This window comes from Scophthalmus maximus, chromosome 15 (genome assembly GCF_022379125.1).
Source record: "Scophthalmus maximus strain ysfricsl-2021 chromosome 15, ASM2237912v1, whole genome shotgun sequence".
NCBI lineage: Eukaryota > Metazoa > Chordata > Actinopteri > Pleuronectiformes > Scophthalmidae > Scophthalmus > Scophthalmus maximus.
In genome coordinates, this window is record NC_061529.1 from 5,989,441 (window position 1) to 6,012,987 (window position 23,547).

General features: G+C 44.7%; 2 protein-coding genes across 2 annotated transcripts in view; one reads left to right on the forward strand and one right to left on the reverse strand.

Moving 5' to 3' along the window:
• Positions 1–519: 519 nt before the first annotated feature.
• slc35g2a (solute carrier family 35 member G2a) lies at positions 520–5,616 on the reverse strand. Its single transcript, XM_035610254.2, has 2 exons — positions 5,256–5,616; positions 520–2,121 (listed from the first exon to the last, which is right to left on the reverse strand). Exon 2 carries the CDS (start codon positions 2,091–2,093, stop codon positions 732–734), a length of 1,362 nt encoding a protein of 453 aa, XP_035466147.2. The 5' UTR covers positions 2,094–2,121; positions 5,256–5,616; the 3' UTR covers positions 520–731.
• Positions 5,617–13,282: 7,666 nt separating this feature from the next.
• stag1a (stromal antigen 1a) overlaps positions 13,283–23,547 on the forward strand; it is a 38,223-nt gene continuing 27,958 nt past the window's right edge. The window contains exon 1 of the mRNA XM_035609513.2: positions 13,283–13,494. The gene's annotated coding sequence lies outside the window, so the exon portion shown is untranslated. The remainder of the gene's footprint in view (positions 13,495–23,547) is intronic.

Sequence of the window (23,547 nt, forward strand, 5' to 3'; positions counted from 1 at the left end):
CAACGGAGAGGAAAGGAGGCTAATGATGAGGAAAATCGAGGAGGATAGAACCAGAAAGAAGAGTGCCAGTGCTCCATGTGTCAGACAGGTAGTTATAAGTCATAATGACTATTCCCCAAATTCAGAACAGTGTTTTTTTTGTTTTTTTAAATCAGCCAGCTGCCCGGACACCAGCACAATGAGCAGTCGCTATCAGCCTTGCTTTCTGTCATGGCTTCCTATCGTCCCTATCCTTCCCTTTCATCCCTGTTTCGTCATCCGCCATCACTCTCCTTCCTCCTCCTGCTTCTTATCTGTATGCCAATGCCATCATCTGCTCTCTCCCTCTCTCCCCATTCATCTGCCAACCAGCAGCCAAATAGATTGCATCAATCCTTGGCCAAACCTCAGCTGGCTGGAGGAAGTGACTGACATCACCATGTCAAAGTGAAATGTAGCCAATACGCACACAAACACAAACACACACACACACACGATGGTGAGATCTTGATTACGTCAGGAAGTGGCGTCAGCAATGCGTCGTATTCATCAGAGAATTTTAATGTCACATCACATAGTCACAATAACAGACGACACGATATTGGCACTTTCCCGAAAGCAAGGAGGACAATACAAAATCGATAAAGCTCCAATCATCATCTAGCAGTCTCTTATGTACACTGGAACCGATCTCACGAAAGAGAGAGTGAGCAGACGTGAAAGTGGAGGTGTCAAGAGCGGAGAGGATGTGTTCATTTGATGGGCGAGTCCAGGATCTCTTCATACTCCTCCCGCTGCCGCCGCCCGCCCCCCCGAGAGGGAAGCAGCTTCATCACCACCAGCCAAACAACGCTGAGTATGACCATCACATTCCCGACGACCTCGGGCGCCGTGGGAACCAGTGGCAGCACGGCCAGATGCAGCAGCATGGCGACGGGCACCTCCAGGCTCTGAGAGGCGGACACCAGAGCCGGGTGGATCCGCGTGAGGGCGTGCGTCATCCCCAGGAAGGCTGCCACCGAGCAGGCGGCCAGGCCCAGGACCAGGCCCCAGGCTGTGGCACTCGTAGGCCAGGACCAGCCCTCCTGGAGCAGAGCCAGGGAGGCCGGGGCGACCAGGCAGCCCGTCCAGCTCACTGTGAACAAAGCTGTACCAACTCCCACCCTCTCCTTCAGGGAGCGATACCCAACCAGCGCCAGGGCCATCCAAAGTCCCGCAAGTGCTGAGAGGGACCAGCCGAAAGCACCTCTCCAGAACACGACCGGGTCCGTCGGTGAATTTGAGTTGCTCTCATCTGCTGTGGGAAGCAACACAAGCCCCAAACCACACAGCCCCGCGGCTATGGTGATCCCGTCGGCCAATCCCAGCCTCTCCTCCAGGAGCAGGAAGGCCAGGGTCGCTGACAGCGCCGTGGTCGCCAGGCGCCAGGTCGTCGTGGCGTTTCCGGGAGAGACGAAGGTTAGGGATGAGTAGGCGCAGCAGAGGGACAGTGAGTAGGCCACGCCGTAACAGAGCAGACGCAGGCGGTAGCCCTCCGGTCCGAAAGGGTTCTCCCCCTTGTGCAGTGGCACGGCCACAGAGAGGAGCTGCACGATGGACCGAACTAAGAGCAGAAACAGGGGGCCGAGGCTGAAGCGTTCCGAGGCCAGGCGGGTCAGAACGATCAAACAGCCGTGGGCCAGTGCAGCGCCGAGAAGCCCCACCCAGGTGAGGCGAGACGCAGACACAGATGCCTCCCCAAAACTGGCCAGCTGTTCGCCTACCCCTTTCCCCGACCCCTTTGCTGCTTTGGCTGCCCCCTCGTTCGCGTCTGACCCACCGGCAGGCTGAAGTTTGTGGGCCGATTCCTTGTCTTTGTCTTTGGAGCCAAACAGAGTCAGAGGCCACCTCTTGCTCTCCGTCAGCTGTTTCCTGTCCGACGTCTCCTCCAGGAAAGAGCCAAAGTCCTCGAAAGACGGCGCGTCGTCGTAGCCGTCGTCCCCGGGCTGCGGGAAGTGTGTGTGCACCCCGGGCTGAGGGGAGTAGGGGGTCTGCGAGGAGTATTTGGCTGTGACCGTGTGAGGGTGGATCTTCACCCTCTTCTTCGAGCTGTTCAGGAGGTGAGTGGACTCCATCGTGAAACTTCAGAGAGAGGACAGACACCTGCAAAGAAGGCACCCTTTTTTTAGAGCCACATCAAATATATATATATATTTTACACATACACACTCCTGGAAACCCTCCCTCGCGCTGTGTCTCTCTGGGATACCGCTTGGTATCTCATTTATCTTTAATATCCAAGATAATAATAGCAGGGACTCGCGTCTTCCAGCGTGCCCCACGTGTTGAGCAACAAATGTACAGTATGCGAGCTCTGCCTGTCTGTTTAACAGTTTTTTTTCTGAGTAACGAGAGTCCACATCAATGGTCCATGTCAGCAGAACATACAGAACCTCAATGACAGATTATAGCAACGCTATTGCTCCGCCTTTCCGCCTTTCGGGGATACCACGACCTCAACGGGGCCCGTTAGAGATGGTTGCCAATGTCAGTTACATAAGCAAATGGCTTCCTGCTTAATTTGCCTGTTAGCGCTCTCCGTCTCGTTCCCGCCCCCTTCCTCCCGCTCTGCATTCAATCAGGGAAAATAAGAAATTTAAAGGTTCTGTACACATCATTTCTGATTTTGTCACAATATTAGATAAAGCTTTCCGATAAACACAGGTTCAATGTGAGAACGCCATGTGCCTTCCATGTCTCGTCCACCTCCCTCTCCCCTGTGAACACCCGTCTCTAACGTCATCCTCCTGCTTTTCTTTCTCCCTCTCGTTAACTTTTCTCTTCGAGAACCTGCTCCGCGGGCGATTAACTCATAACTGACGTCGTCCTAGCTCTCTGCAGCAGAACAATATGGCCATGCAGGTGCTATACGCCGCGCCGCTGCTGCATTTCCGGTTGTAAAACACTCAGCGGTTCACTGGTTACTGTGGAAATGGGGGATGATTTCACATGGCGTGATGTTAACTCACTCAAAAAGCATTTGGAGCATAGCGCCCAGTTGTAAGGTTTTCCTCAACAGTAATTTGGCTTCTTGTCTTTATTGTATTATTATCATGATTATATATTTGGAACAAATATGCAAAAGACAACGCTTGCATTCTTCAGAACTGTCATTTCAAAAACATTGGCGTAGGAAATTTAAATAAATAAAACTGACTCATGAATAAAAAAAATTCTTTGCTGATTTTATGAATGAAAATTTTTCTGTAGTTTCTTGAAATTCTTGACTTTATTCATTAATGCTATAGCTCATTTGTTCAATCTTAGCCAGCCCATTTAAAAGGGTGATTTGTGATATAGGTTATGTACAATTTATAATAAATAGAATAGATATACTAAATAAGGTAGAAAAACAGAAGCTAAAGATTGATCCAGAGCGACACAATGTCCAAGCAGCTTCCACACAGATTTCAAATTGTGGCAAAATACAATTCACAAATGACTGTTGCTCGCAAATTGCAGATCAATTATAAAGATAAAGATTTCCACATAATAATAATCATTGCAACGTTGCATTGAGCCATATCAGGGCGTTTTCTGGAAAATCAAATGATGAACAGTTTATGGGCAGAATGTTGTTTTTTGGGTATTTTCAGCAAATTAAACACTCAGATCATTATGATGCACAAATCATAAAGATCGAATACTGCCATAAACCAGTCCTGCATATTCGTTGCCCCCGCTGACTTGATATACCCAAAGATGTAAGTACCACAGGAAAAACATGGCAAAATCGGACAGCTGAAAAAGAAAAAGATTATCCCTTGGTATATTGGCGCGTATGGCAAATGTGCGTCACGTCACGTTGTCAAAAGGTCACTGCAGTTTTGTTGCATTTAACGGAGCACTTTAATGTCAATGTCTAGCTGCAGCAGAATTAGTTGTGGTCCGTGTCGCCTTTGCTCTCTCCAGAGATGTGGAATACTCCCACTTACGAGCCTCAATTGCCCCCAATGGCAAATCACGGCAGCGAGGAGGGTCGTGGTGCGAGTGCTGTTCACTGCGTGCCTCCTCCCTGGTACATGGCAAGTGCTCATGAATTATTGAATCCAGAACGTGCTGTCGATACCTTGACTCAGAAGATATGGATTTTAAAGTAAAATCTTACTGTCTGGATGATTTTAAAAGGGAACTAACTAACTGGGCCTCAATTCCTTTCAAATGAGACCTTAAACATATGTGAATCAGGTTTGAATAAAAAAAGGATTTACTGTAGCCTTTAGGATTTCACAACTTCACATATCAGAAAGAAAAAAAGACTTCACTGATGACATTTGAGAGGGTCTACTCTCACCAAAGGTTATGGATGAAATCTGATCGGCTGATCTATGAAAACACAAAGGTGGGGGGATCAGGATGTTCCTGTCTGACTCGTCTCAGTCCGTAAAATTTACTGTTGTGGCTGATGCAGCCTGCCTCTGCAATGCTGCCGCCGCCGCCGCCGCCGCCTCTCTCGAAAGCTCGTTCCCACACCTTGCACACTACACCTTAAAGTGAACCACTATACAGCCAAAAAAAACCCAGACACTGGCACTGTGAGGGCGCCAGAGGAGTGTTGATGCTCTCATGTCTCATCCACTTGTATCTCCCACTTTACATGCATCCTCCAAAGGCATGCATGACTTCATACTGTCTATTTATGTGCTACCGTGAACAATTGAGCAGTCTGATCATTTTAGTATGCAGCTTTCTGATTGATCAGTGCTGATGTGCTGCATAATGTGAACATGTGTGTGTTGTTGTATGGTTGCATGCATGGTGTTATGTAAAAGCCTGTATGTGCGTGTTTAAGGGAGTGGGTGTGTCTGCGTGTCAAGGGGGGGGGGGGGGGGGGGGGGCGTTATTCTCAAGGTTATCTAGGTTCCACGGCGATGACGCCAGTGGGTTGAGAAAACACACACACACACACACACACACACACACACACAATCAAATAGTCATTTTTCATCATCCCATTCCATTTGAGAGAATGAGAGGCTATATTAGCGTACAGTGCATGTACAGTGCATGTGTACTATGTTGTCACATATATATAATGTCACCCGGGTCTTGGATGGAGAGGAGCGCGCAGCCGCTCGGCTTTCACGGTTTCCCAATTAGTGCTCTGCAGCCACAATGTGGTGTTCTTTTTTATCATAATGTGCTCCAATCAATCAAACGCCAGTTGGGTTATTTATAGCCCATGGTAAAAAAAAAAAAAAAATGGAAAAGAAGAGTCTCCTCCACCCCATGCTCACCTGCTTTACGCGCAGACCAGCGGGTTGAACTTCACTCTCCGTCGGCCTCAGTCATTCACCACGAGCATCGCCAGCGCTCCATCACCTCCTCATGGCCATTTGTTCTCCTCCTGATTCTCTTTTTTGACCTCCTCGTCCTCCTGCAGCAGCAGACGGGAACTGTCCCTCCTCCTCAAGGGCACCGCGGCGCGCCCCGGTCCGGCGACAACAGACCCGACAACCTCCTGCGGGCACCTTGCGCTCACGCTGCCGGAGGAGAAAGTGTGTGTTCGCACCGTCTGCCCGCCTGTCACACACTGAGCACTGCTACAGATGCTCCAGCTCCTCTGAGGGAGGCAGGGAGGGAGTGTGTGTGTGTGTGTGTGTGTGTGAGAGAGAGAGTGAGGGAGAACTCATCATAACGTCTGAGCATGCGTGGCAAACACTGGACAGCAGCACTTATCACAGCATGTCACCTTCTTCATTTATACATATAAAGCTCCATAATGACAGTAATAACAGTTTGAGGTCAGCCCCTCAAAATCAGAACACACACACATGTGTGGTCAACAGTGGATTGTCTGGAGCGCTATTTCTCATTTTAAAATAGAATATAAATAACATAATGATAAAACAACATGAAACATACATTTAATTATTCAGGTCCATTTTCATAATATAATTGCAAAAACTTCCCTTGTACTATTCTTTTTCATAATGTGTCAAATGGGAAGATTCCTCCGTATCAGTCAGTGACACTGGGACAGGACGAGATAAAAAAAAGACTTCCTTACTGTCTTTTCAAAAATATACTGTTTAACAATATTGTTCTTTGGCTTTTTTATTTAGCTGATAATAACCATATTTTGCAATCTAGCAGAACAGACAAGACAAGACACTTCCATCCAGAAAACAATATAAGTTGGATTTAATAGTGGATATAATACTATATCTGATGTGCAACTGATGTTTATTATTAGATACAAAAGCTGTACACCAATTATTTTTGAAGCCTTCATTGACAATGTGACAGCCTTAATAGTTGGCAATAGTTATGGTAAAAAAAAAGAAAAGAAAGAAAGACAAAACCTCTTGCTTCACCGTCGTCTATCTTGTGATAACATGAAGGATCAGAACCCAACACTGCATCATCACGGATGGAGTTCACAACCTTACGTCCAAAGGTGAGACAGGACCATTGCAGCAAAATACCAAGTAGAAGTTCCCGAGTCCCTATGGGACATATACCACCAAAAGTGGTTTAGAACAACAGGGCTGTGGCCCCGTGGGGCCTTCAAGTTCCAGACTGACAAGCATGCAGCCGACCAACCCACCAGACGATAGCGGTGGTTGACAAGGAGCAGAGGTAGTGCAGATGGATGTGGTAAATTTCCGCTGACAGTAAAGTCGGGAGGAAGGAGCACGAGACGATCGAAAAGTACGGGGACAGTAAGGATTAGAGGGGCTGTGGCCCCCCCCCCCCCCCAAAAAAAAAATTTGGGAGAGCGTTCCCAGGTACAACATCTGAAGTCTCTGTCTGGTTGAGTGCAGTCCTGTGAACGCATGGTGAGAATGTTGAGAAGGGAGAGCGCAGGCCTCTCTCTCTCTTTGACTCACAAATCCTCACACTGTTCATGTCTCTGCAACCTGACAGTAATTGCCTTGGCATTTCGCTGCCACAGCACCGGTGGTGCGCTTTGGGTCCATTTCAAGCTACAGTATATTAACCTTTTGCCAGGTTGCAGCTGGGCTCACTGTTGTTAGGCTGCTGGACTGGTCTTGCGGGTTTAACAACTAGCCTCCAGCTGCTGCTGCTGCTGCTGCTGCTGCTGCTGCTGCTGCTGCTGCTGCTGCTGCTGCTGCTGCGACGTTAGCACAGGAGACTGACCCCTTCCGTTTGGGGGCTCTGGGACATGCACGGCGGCCACTCTCAAAACATGCACGCATGAGCATATGATGAAAAGCGAAAAAGACATCTCTCCGTCTCCCCAAATCGCCCCACACATATTTGGATTATAAACATAATATAGCCTATAAATATCCACAGCACGTCGGCGGTGATTTCTTAAATCAAGGCTTCACTTTGTGAAGAAGATGTCCCAGGCTACATATGGTAATAAACCTGGATGTCTGATACTTGCAAACACTTTGTCCGCCTCTTTTTGAGTCAGTGTGACGGTGAGCCGGCGTGCACGGCACCAGGAATCATTATTTTCATTATGATCTTTTTTCTCACTGTGACCTGTGTAATGTCTCCAGTGAAAATGCCTGTGCAAAATCCGTGGTTTCTGGTTGTTCTCATTGGTTAAGTCACTATCTGGCACATGCTCAGCAGACACTTGATCTTTGGTTTCAGTGGTTATATCTCATGTATAATGAGTCGCGACGAAAGCGAGGACAATGACTGAGAAGGACATTTTGGAAGAGTGGTTTGTAAGTCGAGAGAAACTTTCAACGCTTTTCAGAACATGTCATTATTTGGCTTGTTGCATTTGCCGTTGTCACATTGTTTTCCATGTTTGTCTCCTTGGAGGTGACACGGCAACTTGAATCATTGACACAAGCGAGGGATTCAATTCACGATGTGTAATTCGGCAGCCGTTTGTAAACGTGCTCTCCGTTTCACTGTGATAATATGTTTGAGTTTTGTTGACAGGTTTAAAAACACGACTCCGATATGACCCCATGCAACACCCTTGGAAAACTTTGGCGTCTACTTGAAACATGCTGGAGTATAGCAGGGAGTTTGGATGTCCCCCCCCAATTGTGATGGCCCTTTCCCTGGGGCTATTTCTTTTTCTTCCAATCCTTCTTTCTTCATCTAATCCATATATATTTGATTCAGGCAGTGTCTCTGAGGATGAGGAGGAATATAGTGTGTTTCCATGGTTACGGCGAATACGAGCACACTCTTGGACTCAGCCTATTCAGAGCAAGTTCCATCAACTACACTCTCCAGCCAGGGGTTTTGGGAATACAGGTTCATCATATGTGGAGTCAAGGGGGGCCACTGCTCCTGGGGAGGGTCGGTGCCCCGCTGCGCTGAGAATATGCTGAGGGGTGAAGAGCTGAGCTGACAGCAGGCAGGAGGAGAAGGAGGATGAGGAGGGTGAAGAGCAGGGGAGAGGATGAGAGGTTTTTGATGAATTCAGGCGCGTGTGAGTCAGAATCAAGAAGCTGCCCTGCACCGTCTGCCACGCTCGCTCCATCTCTGGTCATGATGAAATGAATTATAGAGTGTGGTGACGAAGGACCGAGCGGCAGCAGAGTCGACTTTGAAACGCGATAAACCTGGGTTTCTCTCTCTGCCTGCTGCGGCCTCGTCGCCGTTCTCTTGTTTTTCTTCCTCTGTCGCTCTCAAACATATGATCTCTGCTCGTAGTTCTCACTTACGCATAAAGTTTGTGTGTCTGACAATTTCACACCTTCACACATCATCATTTTGTGAAAAAGTTTATTGATTTCTAGGATAAATAATCAGGTCGCATTCACTGATATAGGTTTCTGTTCAGCATCGATCAATATTAAGTCTATGTAGGTAAAGTACTGTGGGACTAGTTTGGGGCGTTGGGTGTTGACAAGGTATAAAAACAGGATGTCGTTATTAAAAGCTTGGGTCCTTGGGTGTCGGAACGCTTGTTCTCATTTCAGCAGGAGCTGATGGGAGCAGAAATAAGTGAACCGCGACACATTCATCACCGGGGCCTCCGCCAAGGGTGGAGGGGAGAAAAAAAAAATGAGAGAGAGGGAAAAACCTCCTTGCTGAGATTGAGATAGGGGGCATGATGATGATCTTCAACAGAAACCAGGAGCGTGGGCTGCATGACACACACACACACACACACACACACACACTGCAGCAAAACCCAAAACTAAAAAACCTTGGCTATGTCCACCACCATCTGTGTGCGTGTGTGTGCGCGTGTGTGTGCGCGTGTGTTCCAGTGAGTGAGGCGGATGTGACGGATGACGGCCGCATGGTTCACACCAGAGGTTGTGATAGACTGTAATGTGTGTGTTTTTTCCCCCCAACTAACTGGGGTCTCTGCCACTCATACATTTTTCAATACCAGAGTGGTGGATAATGAAAGCAGAGCAGGGGGGCGGGTGGGGTGAGAGCAGGAAGAGACAGTGGGGGAGGCAAGAGAGACCTTGCAGAGGGTAAGAAGAGAGGCGTCAGAGAGGTAGCAAGTACAAAAAAGAAAGGATATGCCGGAGTGAAAACACTGCAAGCGAGGTCAGAGGAAATTAAAAATAGAACAGACGTAGAAGAGATACGTCAAGCCTCTCTGTTAGTCAACAGCCCCAGAGACGAGACGGAGCACAGAGCAAAATGGACCTTTGTATAACCCTCAACACGTCAAATGACTGTTTCAAACTAAATTTAAAAAATGAAAAATTGAGATGAGACCATGTTAGCGTCATCGCAGCAGACGTGAAGCCCCGCGGGCCTGCGTTTCCCCCTCAGACTGACGTGTTTTGTCCTTTGCATTTGACTGTTGTGGCGATAACCTGTGATTACCTTGACTGTCTAAAAGTGTTTGCTCTCCCGCTTGCCAGGCAGCCTCTGTTTCCATGGTTACAGCCCCGTGAAAAGTTTCAATATTATGCTGGATGCTTCCATTGAGCCGCTGTGTGCGTGTGCACCCGAGTACCGTATTGTATTTGTGTTTATATGTGTGTATGTGTGTATGTATGTATGCCACAGTTTCTCAAAGGCTGCATCAGACTCTGAAACTGGGGCAACGGGTGCACAAACATGGATCCAGAAAAATTCTGGATGCAGACAGTGTGGAACGTCTGCGGGGTTATGTAACGCAGCACTGCACCACGCATACTTAAAAAGGGAAGGTGTAGTCTCACGGAAACGCCGCCGTGAGCTCCAATGCCGGATAGATTTGGGAAGGGATTAACCGGAGTGAGTGTCTGCAAAATGAGTTACAGGAGGATGAGACTGACTGATGAGACTGTTCCTCAAGGGAAAAGAAAATAAGCTTCAGAAGCTAAACATTGCAATATACTGCAACCGCCTGAAGAGACAGCTTTCTTTTGTCTGAAGTCTTTTTTTCTTCTTTCTGAAAATAGTTGGGGGGGGGGGGGGAAAGTACCAGACAAGAGAATAACTTGGCAGACAGTCTCTCAAGGGTGGATGTGTGTCATAGCACACATGCCAACTGATAACACATTTACGTTATGCCACTATATTATTCATCTGTTGTTGGTTCATAAATGCTTGTTTATTAATATGACATCACTGCTGTGAGTTAGGATTTGCTTTGGGGTGCAGCATATGAGAGCAATGAAAGATTTCAGTCCTGCATTTAGCGCATTCAATGTATCAAAATCCACTTTTATGTAGAAAAATTTATGTAAATACATTTGACAGCAGTGTTTGTGAAGGATTTCTGCAGAACGCAGATGATGCAAAAACAAGTTGATTTTTTTTGTTTACATGCACCAGATCCCCCTACAATAATATATGTATGATTATATATATAAATAATCTCTATTGGGCGGGTTATTTCTTTTTTAGCACAAAGAAAAAATGGTTACCTCTGTTGTCAGCAGGCTTCTGTTCTGACCTAGTTCTTGTTCCTATTTATCTCTGGAGAGTGATATTTTTTCCAGGTGCCTGCACCACGAGCCAGCAGATTTCAGTTTTCAAGACAAAACCTTTTTTTTGCCTATTCCCCCACTTGAATGAACCACATAATAAGTAAACTGAAAAGGCAACAAGATGGAACAGGCTACTGATAAAAACAGATCAACCACCATGTTGACAAGACTCTGACATGCTGAATTGAGCATTGCATATGAATTCCTGCTTTGTCCAGTGTTGCTGCTCAGGGGCTGACCTCTGACCTTTCTGAAAAACAGGGGATTAAACAGAGAACCTTAAAATAACAGGAATATGAACTATTCCTTTGTGTTTGGATCTCCGGAGCAACCGAGGAGATGTGGACGAGGACTGAAAAGCCCTTTTAGCGAGACACTTGACTATACGTCTCCAGAGGATTCTCTTTAGGGGGTTACGTGTGTATGTGTGTCTGTAGCAGTGTGTACACAGAAGAAACAGATGTGATGAATATTATTATGCTCATGTTTCTGTATAGGATTATCAGAAACATATTTACGATACATGTTCAACAACTTTTCTTTTTTCCAACTTAGTGTGAAACATTTATACATAAATCCAATTTCACAACATTTCCCTCTGAGGAACTTCTTATGAAAAGATCATGAAAAAATGTGACGCTTTATTTTTGTTAAAGGATAATAATGTTTGAATGTGTGTGTGTGTGTGTGTGTGTGTGTGTGTGTGTGTGTGTGTGTGTGTGTGTGTTTGTGAAATAACCCTGAGGGGAGGATCTGGCAAAGCTTTTATGGGCAACACGTGCTGTTGCTATGGAAAACAACAATGCGTCCATCAGATAAAAACACCGCCGGGTATTTTTGTGTGTGCATTAGTGTGTGTGTATATCAATGTCTCATATATTATAAAATGTACACAAAATATTTTCACCAGCATTACTTTCTTTTTCTTTCTCTCTCAAACACGCACACACACGCACACACACAAACACACACACACACACACACAGACACATGTTTGTGTGTGTGTGTGTGTGTGTGTGTGTAACGCACGTATTTGATATCCACTCAATGACCTTCAAGTGGGACTAATATAATTATCTGAAGCCATTGCTTTTCCTGCCTATCCCTCTCCCTTCATCACCAGGCCACAGCGAGCAGTAGTCAGTAATGTGAGTACACTCCCATCAGGCTCTATAATTGGGTTTGTGCACGTCCAATACCAGACCCAAGACACACACACACACACACACACACACACACACTCCCTCTCCTACTGCCTTGTTCTCCATCTCAGGTAAGAGAGGCAGAGATGGTAAGAAAAAAAAAGAGGAGAGAGTAAGAGAAAGCATCAAACACAACCCTAGGTCAAAGGTCATTAATACAATGATGTATACTGCGTGAGGTAAGTGACTGTATGCTTTTGCTCAGCAACGTTTGGAAATGTTACTCTAAAATCGTAAATACAAAAAAATTTAAGTCGAAAACATTCAAACCTTCATAGGATGTATAGGATTCATTCCAAAACTGTTGTCAGCCCTGCACTGCCTTATTTTTATTTAGCTAGGTGTACCTACAGTGTATATATGATATTTATGCATCTTTATAATCTCCTGCAGTGTTACATAATAATTTTGTGATGCATTTCAACTAAAAGAATGCCTACATTACATTTGACAATCTTTCTGATTCAAAAGACGATCATGTGTGTATTGATTTTGATCATTAACACACAAACACATGCACAATGATTTTTTTTTTCAAAATAAGAGGGGAGTCTCTCTCGGCTCTCGTGCGCATTCCTGTGAGCGGTCCTAATCCCTAACCCCTAACCCTAACCCATAGCTAGGTGAACCTATAGTGTATATATGATATTTATGCATATTTATAATCTCCTGCAGTGTAACATAATAATTCTGTGATGCATTTCAACAAAAAAAATGCTTACATCACATTTGACCATCTAGCTGATTCAAAAGACAAGCGTGTGTGTGTGTGGGTGTTGATTTTGATAATTAACATACACATGCACAATGATTTTTTTTTAAAAAGAGGGGAGTCTCTCTCTGCTCTCTCTGCTCCCTGTGAGCGGTGTGTTGGCGGTCCTAAACCTCACCCTAACCCATAGCCAGGTGCACCTACAGTGTATATATAATATGTAATGCATCTTTGAATCTCCTGCAGTGTTACATAATCATCATCACATTTGACCATCTTGCTGATTCAAAAGACAAGCATGTGTGTGTTGAATTCTGACCTTTTAAACACACACGTTCAATGAGTTTTGATCAAGTCGCGTCAACAACGAAAAAAGAGGGGAGTCTCTCTCCGCTCTCGTGCGCGTCCCCGTGAGCGGTGTGCGCGGTTTGGCGGTCCCCTCCCCTCGCCCCGAGGCGCGCGTCCGCCGCCGCCGCCTCCGCCGCCGCCCCGCTCTTGTCCGCCAGGGGGCAGCTGTGTGTCGGTCTGAGGCTGCGCCGCTCGCGCTGCATCGCGGAGAGGAGCATACCACCAGATGGCGGTTTAGGATTGCTGCTCTTCTCTCGAGGCGCGGTTCCGCTCGCACGGCCAATTTTTTCCCAATATTTAAAAAAATACGCACGGCGTTATTTGCGAAAATCGATTTATTAAGCGCGGAGGGTGCTGATCGATGCGGCGATGCTCGCGAAAGGTGAGTGTGCTGCGTGTGTTTGTACTCGTGTTTTGCGGGGAGGAGGGAGACGGGAGCACAGATTAAAGATGGTGGACGCAGACGGGGGAGAAAAGGCAGGGCTGGGTTGGGGGATGGGCGCTAGGTGGCTAGCGGAGGTGAATGTGCTTTCTCTCTCTCTCTCTCTCTCTCTCTCTCTCTCTCTCTCTCTCTCTCTCTCTCTCTCTTCCCCCTCCGTTACATTATAGCCTAGCCGGAGCTGTTAGCATGTTCGAGCTAGCTTAAAAAAAAAAAAATCGGCAAGACAACTCGCCGGAGGGCGAGTGGTTGCCGCAGCGGCGCGCCCCCCCCCCCCTCGCTCCGTTGCTTTTCCGCCACCCGGCGCCGGGTGAGAGTTTTTTTTTTCGTTGGTGGGGGCTTGTCAACAAATAAAGAGCCATGCGGTGTGACGTGTTTGTCTCGTTGCAAGGCAGGATTCGGAGGCATCAGCTCCTCTCGCTCGCTCGCACGGGCGGTGTTGTGGTTGTACGGTGGCTTCGCCCTCCCGCCGGTTCGGTTCGTCACCAGCACACACACACACAAAAAAAAAACCACGTTGCACTAAGTGGCACATTTTCTCTTTCTTTTTTTTTTTTTTTTGCACACACTAACATGTACATTGTTCGATAGGGACGTGTTACTTTTCTCCCCCCCCCGTGTCACAATCAGCATCCCTGCCTCCCCTCTTCTCGCCTTCCAAGTTTCCAGAAGTGGCGGTGACTCTTTCTGCACGTTTCATTTTTTTTCCTTTTTTTTTTCTTCAATGAATGACAGCACGTGGTGCATCTGTTTTTGCAGGAGGGACTCGTGAATGTTTAACAGAATTATTATGGCGCCCCCTTTTGCTTTCCCGCCCCCCCCCGTTTTTCCACGCCCCCTTCTGTGCGGGGAAGCAGGCAACACCGAGCCCGCGGGAAACATGAGTCACATTGTCAGGGGGGATGGGCTCCGCCAGGCGGCCCTCCAGGTCCTGGCTCCCCTCCCACACTGACCTCTGTGGAGCTGGGGGGGGGGGGGGTTGATAGTGGGGTCAGTGGGGGCCTCCTGCCAGTGTGCAAATGATTGCATAACTGCTTTGTTTACAGTCAGCCATGTGATTTTTTTCTTCTTCTTGGTTTGCTTATCTTGCAGCACCGCTTCGCCCGCCAACTTGTCTCCCCCGTCACCATTTAGGCTACAGAGCGAGTTGAGCGCCGTGCGAGGATTGCCTTGGCGGGCCCACGTTCACAGTTTTGTCCCTGTTTGTGTTGTTGACATGTTCATAAAATATAATGGGCGTTCTAAACATCTTATCCTTGAATGCACGCGTGAACTGTGTATGAATGGGTGGATACGGTTGCATCAGAGTCAAGGTTTTGATTTGTCTTTTTAGTATGTTTGAAAACCTCATCTGATAGGGTTTGCTCAAGTGGCCCCAGTCCATTTACGGAGGTGGAATGAATTGAACACGTTTTCTTTCTGTCACACTATCAAGACGTATAGTGATAAATGCATATTCTGACAACCAATTAGGCGAATAACAGGTAAATAAATGTCTCATCTGTTTTTTTGCTTATCCAGTAATAAGGGAAAATCTTTTGATGATGACAAATTTCTATGGTCTTGCATTGTAAACCATTCTAATTTGTTTCCCATGGCAATATATATTGAGTTTAGTTGTCATGAAATATCTGTTTATATTGTACATGAAACAACTTTGTGGGAACGATCTCTATGACGTAGTAGTGTAACTGCAATCGAGTATCACTATTTCATCAGGTTTTCTTTCCATTTGTTGTACAGTATTAATAAAGGCGAAACAGTTTTCTTCATTGATATCATATATTTAAGCAGCCTGCCAAAAGAGACCCCCACCCATTCAAAATGTCCCTTTGTAGTCATGCATAATCATGTATGTGTGTAGAAACTAGAAAATTGTCGTTGTAGATCAGATGTTAGATATGCAGCTCTGTTTGGAGAATCAGGAGTACATCTCCACGAGTAAATCGTCAACTTGTGATAATCACTGATTCAGTGAAAATGTCTGTGATGCCTTCTTTACATCGCATCATCAGGATCCTAAGCTTATTATTCTGTATAATCTCAGACACAAAGTCACAGCCGGCCTCATGTTTGATGCCAGGGTGCATTGCATTTCAGGTTGTAGTGCAGAGTTTACTTTTCAAGTGAATCATCTTTAAAACACATTTTTGCTGTAGTATTTTGGGTTTCAAATTTCTTGATTAAGACATACCCACATCAAGACGCGTATGTTTGCAGGAGGGAAAGAAATCCCCTTTCGAAATAATACTATGGAAGGTAGTTAGCTGTCTTCCCTAGCCTGCTACAGGTGACTGGTGTGAAGAACATGTCACCTTATAAAACCTTTAGAGAACACTGACGGTTAACAGAAATGGTCATTAGTCCTTCCTCTATCCCTTGGATTGCTCGGTTCTTTGCCCAAGCTCTCAAATAGCAAGCCCCGTGAAGGACTGAGAGTCACATAATGTTGCTCATTAACAGTATACGCACACAACGTGGACTGTTTTATAGGCATTAATGGGAAGCAATGAATATGTAATGGTTATTTGTTTTGAGTGGAATTGGTTTCAGACAGCAGCTGCTGAGAAACGTAAAAGGCTTTACCATATGTTTTGCGAAGCAAGTTGACTTTATAAATGGGCCCCTAATGATGACAAGATAGTGTTTGTCTAAATTATTGTAAACATCAAGGTATTAACAAGTATTGTTTAAGACCAGGGATCAGACTGGAAAGAGCAGAGCTGGTTTCTGTATTATTAATTGTGCCATTTGATAGTTCCAAAGCCAGAGGCTCTAACCGCTCGACTGCTGTGTGCTTTTTGTCAGAGCCGTACTCTTATAATGACACAGCTCAGGAGATTATGTAATGGGTTTAAAATTTGTCGTAGCCCATTATACTGTGACCTTGATTCAAGATGTTGGCCGTAGAGTTTCCTTTTCACATTGTTGACCGGCCTTCGGCAGTTTTCAGCGAGGAAATGTCAAAAGCAAAAAAAAAGTATGACTGCCACCTCCCCCCATTAGTCTGTTTAAATAATCTGTATGTGAAAATAACTCTTCCTTAAGCATTGGACTGAACTAAAGAGAAGCACTGTGATGAGAAAAAAAATCACAGTCAGTATAAGATCAATACATATGACAGTTTTCTCAATAATTGTGATAGTGAAAAATAATAAAATCCGGCAGATATACAGAGGTGCATTCGGCCCAATGTTCTGAAAGCATTAAAATCCCAGGGGCATCCCATAATTCATCATTAGTCCATATACATGTATATAATTCATATTGAGTAAAATGTTTACTTCAAATTACACAAGCATATACATTTCACACCTTGTGCTCCCAGTGAAATAATGGTGCTACTATAGTGTTTTATGATTTGTTGTGTTCTTTATGCAAACAGTCCTGCACGGTGCGTTGTGAGCCAGTCGTGTCATCCCTGGCTGGTTTAAGGCTTTTCATAGTGATGTGGTTTCCTGTTGTGTGCAATTGTTTGCTTTAACTGTTGGCTCGTGCTCGAGTGTTTCCGAATATTTTGTACGCCTGTGAACCTGCTGAGGCAGACTAGCGGCGAAGCAACGGAGAAGAGAAACCATTAGAAATTTCGAATGCCTACTTGACATCACGTTACAAAGATCTCTTTTTCGTACGGCGTTTGGTCCGACTTGTAGCGGCAAGTCAGTTCTGCCATTTAAGGGATATCATTAAAGGGAGTACTGTGGATTGTGGTTTAACCAGGGTTGTGTAAAGCCTTTCCCCAGTTTTCTAGTGTTACTTCTCCAGGATAATGTGTAGATTCATTTGGTCACATGTACACAATAAGATTACATTGCAGCCTCATTACACAGACATAAGAGCGATGTCAACTATCTGTTCTGACCTTTTAAAAAAAAACCCTTTACATTTACAGTTAACACTCATGCAGGTTGAATGTTTATTGTTTGGAAATGTCACGCATGTAGTGCCGAAGTTTGGGGAGCTGGTGGCCGAGTGTGCATCTTAAAATGATATGCACTGTCGATAATGGTTCCACTGTAATTCCAGCATTCAATGAGCTGCAAAGAAAACAGCCCATGTAGAAAGAGTGAGCAACAGATGATGCATCAGCTCAGAGTGCTAAGCACCAAAGTGGCTGCATATAAAACAAGCTTTAAAACATTTGGTAATTATACTTTTTTTAAATAAAAAACAAAAAGCCCCCTTTTTTAGACAACCTAGGAAACAACGTTTATACATATATCAGCAAGGAAAAAATAGATTTCCTGCTAAACCACACCGCAAGGGGGTTGTATTCAAAATCACAATGCTGGCGGTGCCTTAGGCTACATCCACATTACTTAGTTATCGTTTTTAAAAACGCATCACTGCGGCCACGTTTACGCCTGTCGTCCGCACTACTTCCGGAGTTTTCAAGCGCCTTAAACGGAGAAGTTTGGAAACGTTGCTCGCCCTGCTTTAGTTTGAAAACTCCAGGGCTGAGTTGTAGTATGGACGGGCAAACCCGGAGGCGTCTGGACACGATGACGCAGTCACCCGCGTTCTCTTCCCGATTGGTTCTTACCGGTCATGCCGTGAACACTCACTGTCAGAGAAGAAATCCCCGCTGTTACATTTCACCCTTGTCGTTTCAGAATTTTCAGTAACCAAGCATCCAACAGCAGAGAAGATGATCTACTGCGTGTTTACGCCGGTACGCAAATGCTCAGTGTACATGAATGGTCATGCGACACATTGGAATAGATGGGAACCACTTCTGATACGGAGCTAAAACACTTGAGTGGATGGGGACGTTATAAAACAATAAAGTAGTATGGGTGTAGCCTTACAGTCGTCATTAGCGCGGCCTGGGTTCATCTTTTACTGCATGGTTTGAACTTCCAGTGGTGTAATTGGCCAAATATTGTCAGGCTGAGTACATTCGACATTTCCAAGCTAATTGGGAAACACAGTTGGAAGTTGTCAGAGGTTTAATCTGCATTCAGAGGGTATTTGATAGCGTGACACTAGGTGCGTCATGTGTGTGTGTTTGGAGGTGTGCGATTTCTCCCTGGTATTCCCACATGACTCAGTGGTTGCTGGGCTGAACAAGCAGCTTTTACCTGCAGCTGACGCACAAGAGTGTGTTTGCTGATGCAGGTTATTAACTGGCTGCGGCTGATACTAGTTTTATAGAATCAGGAGTATGAACGCAATACAGAGGCTTTGCAGTTTTCAAGACCCTTCTTTTTCCATTTTCCAGAATATCTTTGTCTTATCTTGGATTTGACATGAGCTGATCCTTTACTGCTGGTATAACTTCTCTTAAGCATGCAGTCATAGATTATTTTTTTGAAATTAAACATGGTTGATCTAACTCTTCTGGTCGTGAAAGACTGGTTAGTTGGCTTTACACTGATTTTACTGAAGAGACTCTGGCACTGACAGTCATTTATTTCACTGGGGACATACTGCCGTGTTGACATCACTGGATTTATATGACAGCTGTCAGATTGTAGATTAAGGTTTTATATTTGAAGCATAAGCTCATAAAATACAACAGGTTGTCAGAGTCGCAGCAGTCAGTTGAACACATAGACCTTCCACACCATGAACTTAAAATGCTGACATCTTGACACAAACACTCAGAGGAACACTTAATTAGGTCACACTTCTTGAGTACATTACCTACATTTAAAATTCTTGACTTTTGTATATAATTCTGTATTTTTACATTCAACTTTTGCTCGTTCTGCCTTAGTAAATGACTTGAATACCTCGGCTGCCATTGGCTGGGCACATTTAGAAGCCCACAATGAAGCATTGACCACTTACTGGTTTCAATTTTAGTTTAGAACATAGTTTAGTAGAAACATCTTTTGATAACCTCAACAATGACACGTGAAGCCAGGAAAACACAACACAGACGTAACGAGTGTCGCCATCATACTTACTGTTAATATAAGATGTGATAATACGGTGTGTCTTGTCTTCACCTTGTTCAGTCCAGTGAAATGGCCATAACTGGTTGTATTCACTTGACAATTTTGTTTATATATTGGAATGAGATCACTACTATTCTTGGCCCACTTGCATCAGAAATGTGTTGTTATTTCTGGAAGTATGGGAAGAGATAGCATGGATTTACTGAATAGCTCATATTTCATGAAACTGATTACAATAGGTCACGTTATATGTTTTAAAAAAAACCTACGCTGTAACTTCTGCTATCTGGCATCCGTTTCAGCTTGTTTCCCACTTTAGTGTTGCAGGATGCATGGATGTTTGTTTGTCACGTTCAATCTGCCCTCAGCTGTGTGGACGGTAAGGAACTGCTGCCGCCACCTGTTTTGGAATTGCCTGCTCCGTTGATACCCACAGCGGTTCATCTTTACACGAGCGTGTGACGCACAGCTTTTGTAGGCAGCGATACCTCATTAAATACTGAGCCTCAGACAGGCGGCTCAAAGAGAATATAGCCACCAGCGCTTCATTCACACTGAATATACAGTAGGGGAGAGGTTAAGGTGTTACGAACGTTTGTGTGAAGTAGAAGATGCGGTTCACTGTGCGTTCACATTTGAAACCTCCCCCTTGGTTAGCATTTAGAAGATGATGGTTTAGATCTGGGATATTGTGTGTTATATCCATTCTTGAAATATTTATATCGTGCTTATAAATGCTAAATGGGTGTTACCACAGTTAGATCAGTATGTCACGTTTCAATCTGCAATTGCAATTGAAACCATTTCGTTTTCTTTGCCATTCCAAGTGATTTATAAATGACTGACAGTGGTAGAAACAACTTGAGACTAATGGTCACAAGTAGAAACGATGAAAGGGAAATAATGGAATCAATAAAATATACAAAAACAGTAATAAAATAAAGGAGAGAAAATATAATAAATAAGTAAATGGGAGAGAATCAAAAACGAACTCAATAAAGTAAATGTCATAAAAAATGGATACAAGACATTTTACTCGAAAGCCAGACCAAAAACGTTACCTTTGTGAATTTGTGTGTAAAGATTCTTGCACTTTCAGCTGCTGTCAGATCCTTGGGCAGGCTCTTCAAATGGCTCGGAGCGAAAACACTAAAAAGCAGCCTCACAAATACAGTTTGAGAGTTTTGTCAGTATCCTGATTCACCGGTACAAAGAGTTTCTTTTGGTGATATTGACATACAATATGGCAGTGAAATAGAAGTCCTGCATTTGCATAAACATTGATTGAGAGATGTGAAATGTATCTGTTTGTCCTCCAGTTGTACAGTCCATAGTTATAGAGAGGTCATGATCCATTATTGATCTTTGTGAGGCCTTTAGGTTTGCCTCAAGTATCAAATGCAGAGATGGATATACTGCTCACAGAGTCTTCAAGGGTTAATTTTTGAGGGATTAGAAAATTCTCCCCTGGTCTTGAGAGGGAATTCCACTCGTTATTTTGATGTTATGTATGTTGAGTGCAGCCAGCGCTAAATTTGGCACCAGACCAGACCCCGCAAATCCTTTAGGTGTCATTTATACAGGCGAGGTTAACGGCCGGTTTCAAGCAACAGCACACACACCACCTCCTCAGCATCAGCTGTGGCTGTGTGTGTGTGTGTGTGTGTGTGTGTGTGTGTGTGTGTGTGTGTGTGTGTGTGTGTGTGTGTGTGTGTGTGTGTGTGTGTGTGTGTGTGTGTGTGTGTGTGTGTGTGTGTGTGTGTGTGTGTGTGTGTGTGTGTGTGTCTCTCAGCGGTCAGCGCTATTTGTACACACTCTTACTTAATATTGATTTGCTGGCCTGTGCCGAGTCAATTCTGTGGCTGTACAGTTTAAGAATGAAGTGGTTGCAAATGGGCGGAAATTTTGCCAAAGTGAGCTACTAGACGGCGGTTCACTCCACTGTAAATAGTTTGCCAAATTTGTATTAGTATTGGCAGGCAGATATATCGAGCAGTTTCTGAATAATAAAATTTTTTGGAACATTGAATGTAAAAATGTCTTGAATTTATGGTTAGGTAGTTTGACGCAGGGTTATAGCTTTTACCTCGGCTAAGGAGGTTATAAGGAGGTTTCATTGCCATTTGTTTGTCTGTAAGAAGGATTACTCTAAAACTAACTATGAGTTCTGTGAGCGCCCTTCTAGTTTGATGCTGGGTTTGATGTTATCCAATGACACGTTTGCATTGATTTCCCATCGCGGTCTCCTTAAAAGTGGAGGTGCGCCAGACTAGATTCTGTGATGATGCATTTGTTTAGGTTTTGTTCACTTCCCTGCACAGAGACATCAGCAGTTCACCCCATTTGCTCTCTTGGCCCGTGTTTGGGGGATTAAAGGGTTTCCCTGCCCGCACCGCTTTGCTACAACAGATTATTTTCCCCAAAGACCTCCTTGCCTACTGATTGCATTTCATCTCTACAGCCTGTTCCACATTTCCATTGAACCAGACAGGCCAGCTCACTATTAGACAAATACACTGCAAACTGCTCCATAAAAAACGTTGTCGGTTACAAGGGAAGTAACTGGAAACTTCCCTCGTGTGAAAACCATCTAAAGTAGCTAATGGACTCCAACATAATTGCTTTTTGACTATGTTATAGTGTAATTCATGTAAGTAGAACAGACATGCCCTTGATGTACCACAACCAATTTAACCGTTTAATGCACACCACAATGAACATTGTACATGCAGCCTGCATGTTGTTGTTGATTTAGGAATAATACATAGATACAGTTGTATTTTATAACCATTTCCTGCTTCTAAGAATTTTATTTAGCAGTTTCAGAGTTTACTTGGTGATGCAACTAATGATTATTTCATCATGGATGTTTGTTATCTTTAAGATAAATAGAAGAGAAAAATGTTTTGTCAAACCAAGGTGACATCTTCAAATCTTAATGTCTGACTAACAGTCCAATATCCAATGTTATTTGATTCAATAAAAAAAAGACAAGCAAGAATCCATCCTCACATTTCAAAAGCCGGGAACCACAAAACATTTGGCATTTTTGCTTGATTAAACGATTATCATCAAAATCCTTGCCTATTTTCAGTCCTCTAACTAAACTATTGACTGACTAATTGTTTATGATAAAACAATTGTACTATTAGTAAGTTACTATACAATTGTCAAAGCTTAATCAACTACATGCTTCTGTAATTTGACTAATTTCTTAATGGAAATCGTCACAACATAGATGTAATGATCTCAGTTTGTGTTGTTTAAAACGACCGAAGCTGTCCCAAGCAGACAAAGCTGCTGTGCCTCTCTCAGCAGAACGGGTTCCTCCTCATGTAAATAGTATTGAATGTGCTTCTCACTAGATAGCACACTTTTTTTTCTCCTCCTCCTTCTCTTCGTTTTCTCTTTGTGTCAGACACCTGGCTGGAATCTGCATACACCGCTTTGCTTGAAGCACTGTTTTAAATCAGCCATCTGCTCCAGTCAAAGCTCAACAGCCTCTTCTTCTGATTCCCTCCGCCTTGGTCTTTATCTGTGCAGTCATTATTCCCCTCGGCTGCCTGTACTTTATGAATCCATAGCAGCAGGTTTTTCTGTCTTTTTGCTTTGACATCTGCCTTCTCAGATTAGCAGGCTTCCCCCGCTCCAGCGAGATCTCCCCACTTGCCATTAGATCATTAGGAAGTAATAATGGGTGTGGGGACTAATAGCCTCTGCAAAGGGTGGGTGTGTGTGTGTGTGTGTGTGTGTGTGTGTGTGTGTGTGTGTGTGTGTGTGTGTGTGTGTGTGTGTGTGTGTGTGTGTGTGTGTGTGTGTGTGTGTGTGTGTGTGTGTGTGTGTGTGTGTGTGTGTGTGTGTGTGTGTGTGTGTGTGTGTGTGTGTGTGTGTGTGTATCAGTCTGTGTGTGTGTTTCTCTGATTGTGTGCGTCCTGCCCCGTCCCTCGCCGCCCTCCCGCTCGTCTGCCCCTCCATTCCATTAGTTAGAAGGGACTATGAGGCAGACTCAAAATCTGGGCCAAGGTGGGAGAAAGAGCACAGACAGATGAAGAACAAATGAGCCTTTTTCTCTTCTGCTGCTGCTGCTGCTGCT

Excerpts from the sequence above, each read along its gene's own strand:
- slc35g2a (XM_035610254.2), bottom strand. The coding sequence starts at position 2,093 with ATGGAGTCCACTCACCTCCTGAACAGCTCGAAGAAGAGGGTGAAGATC.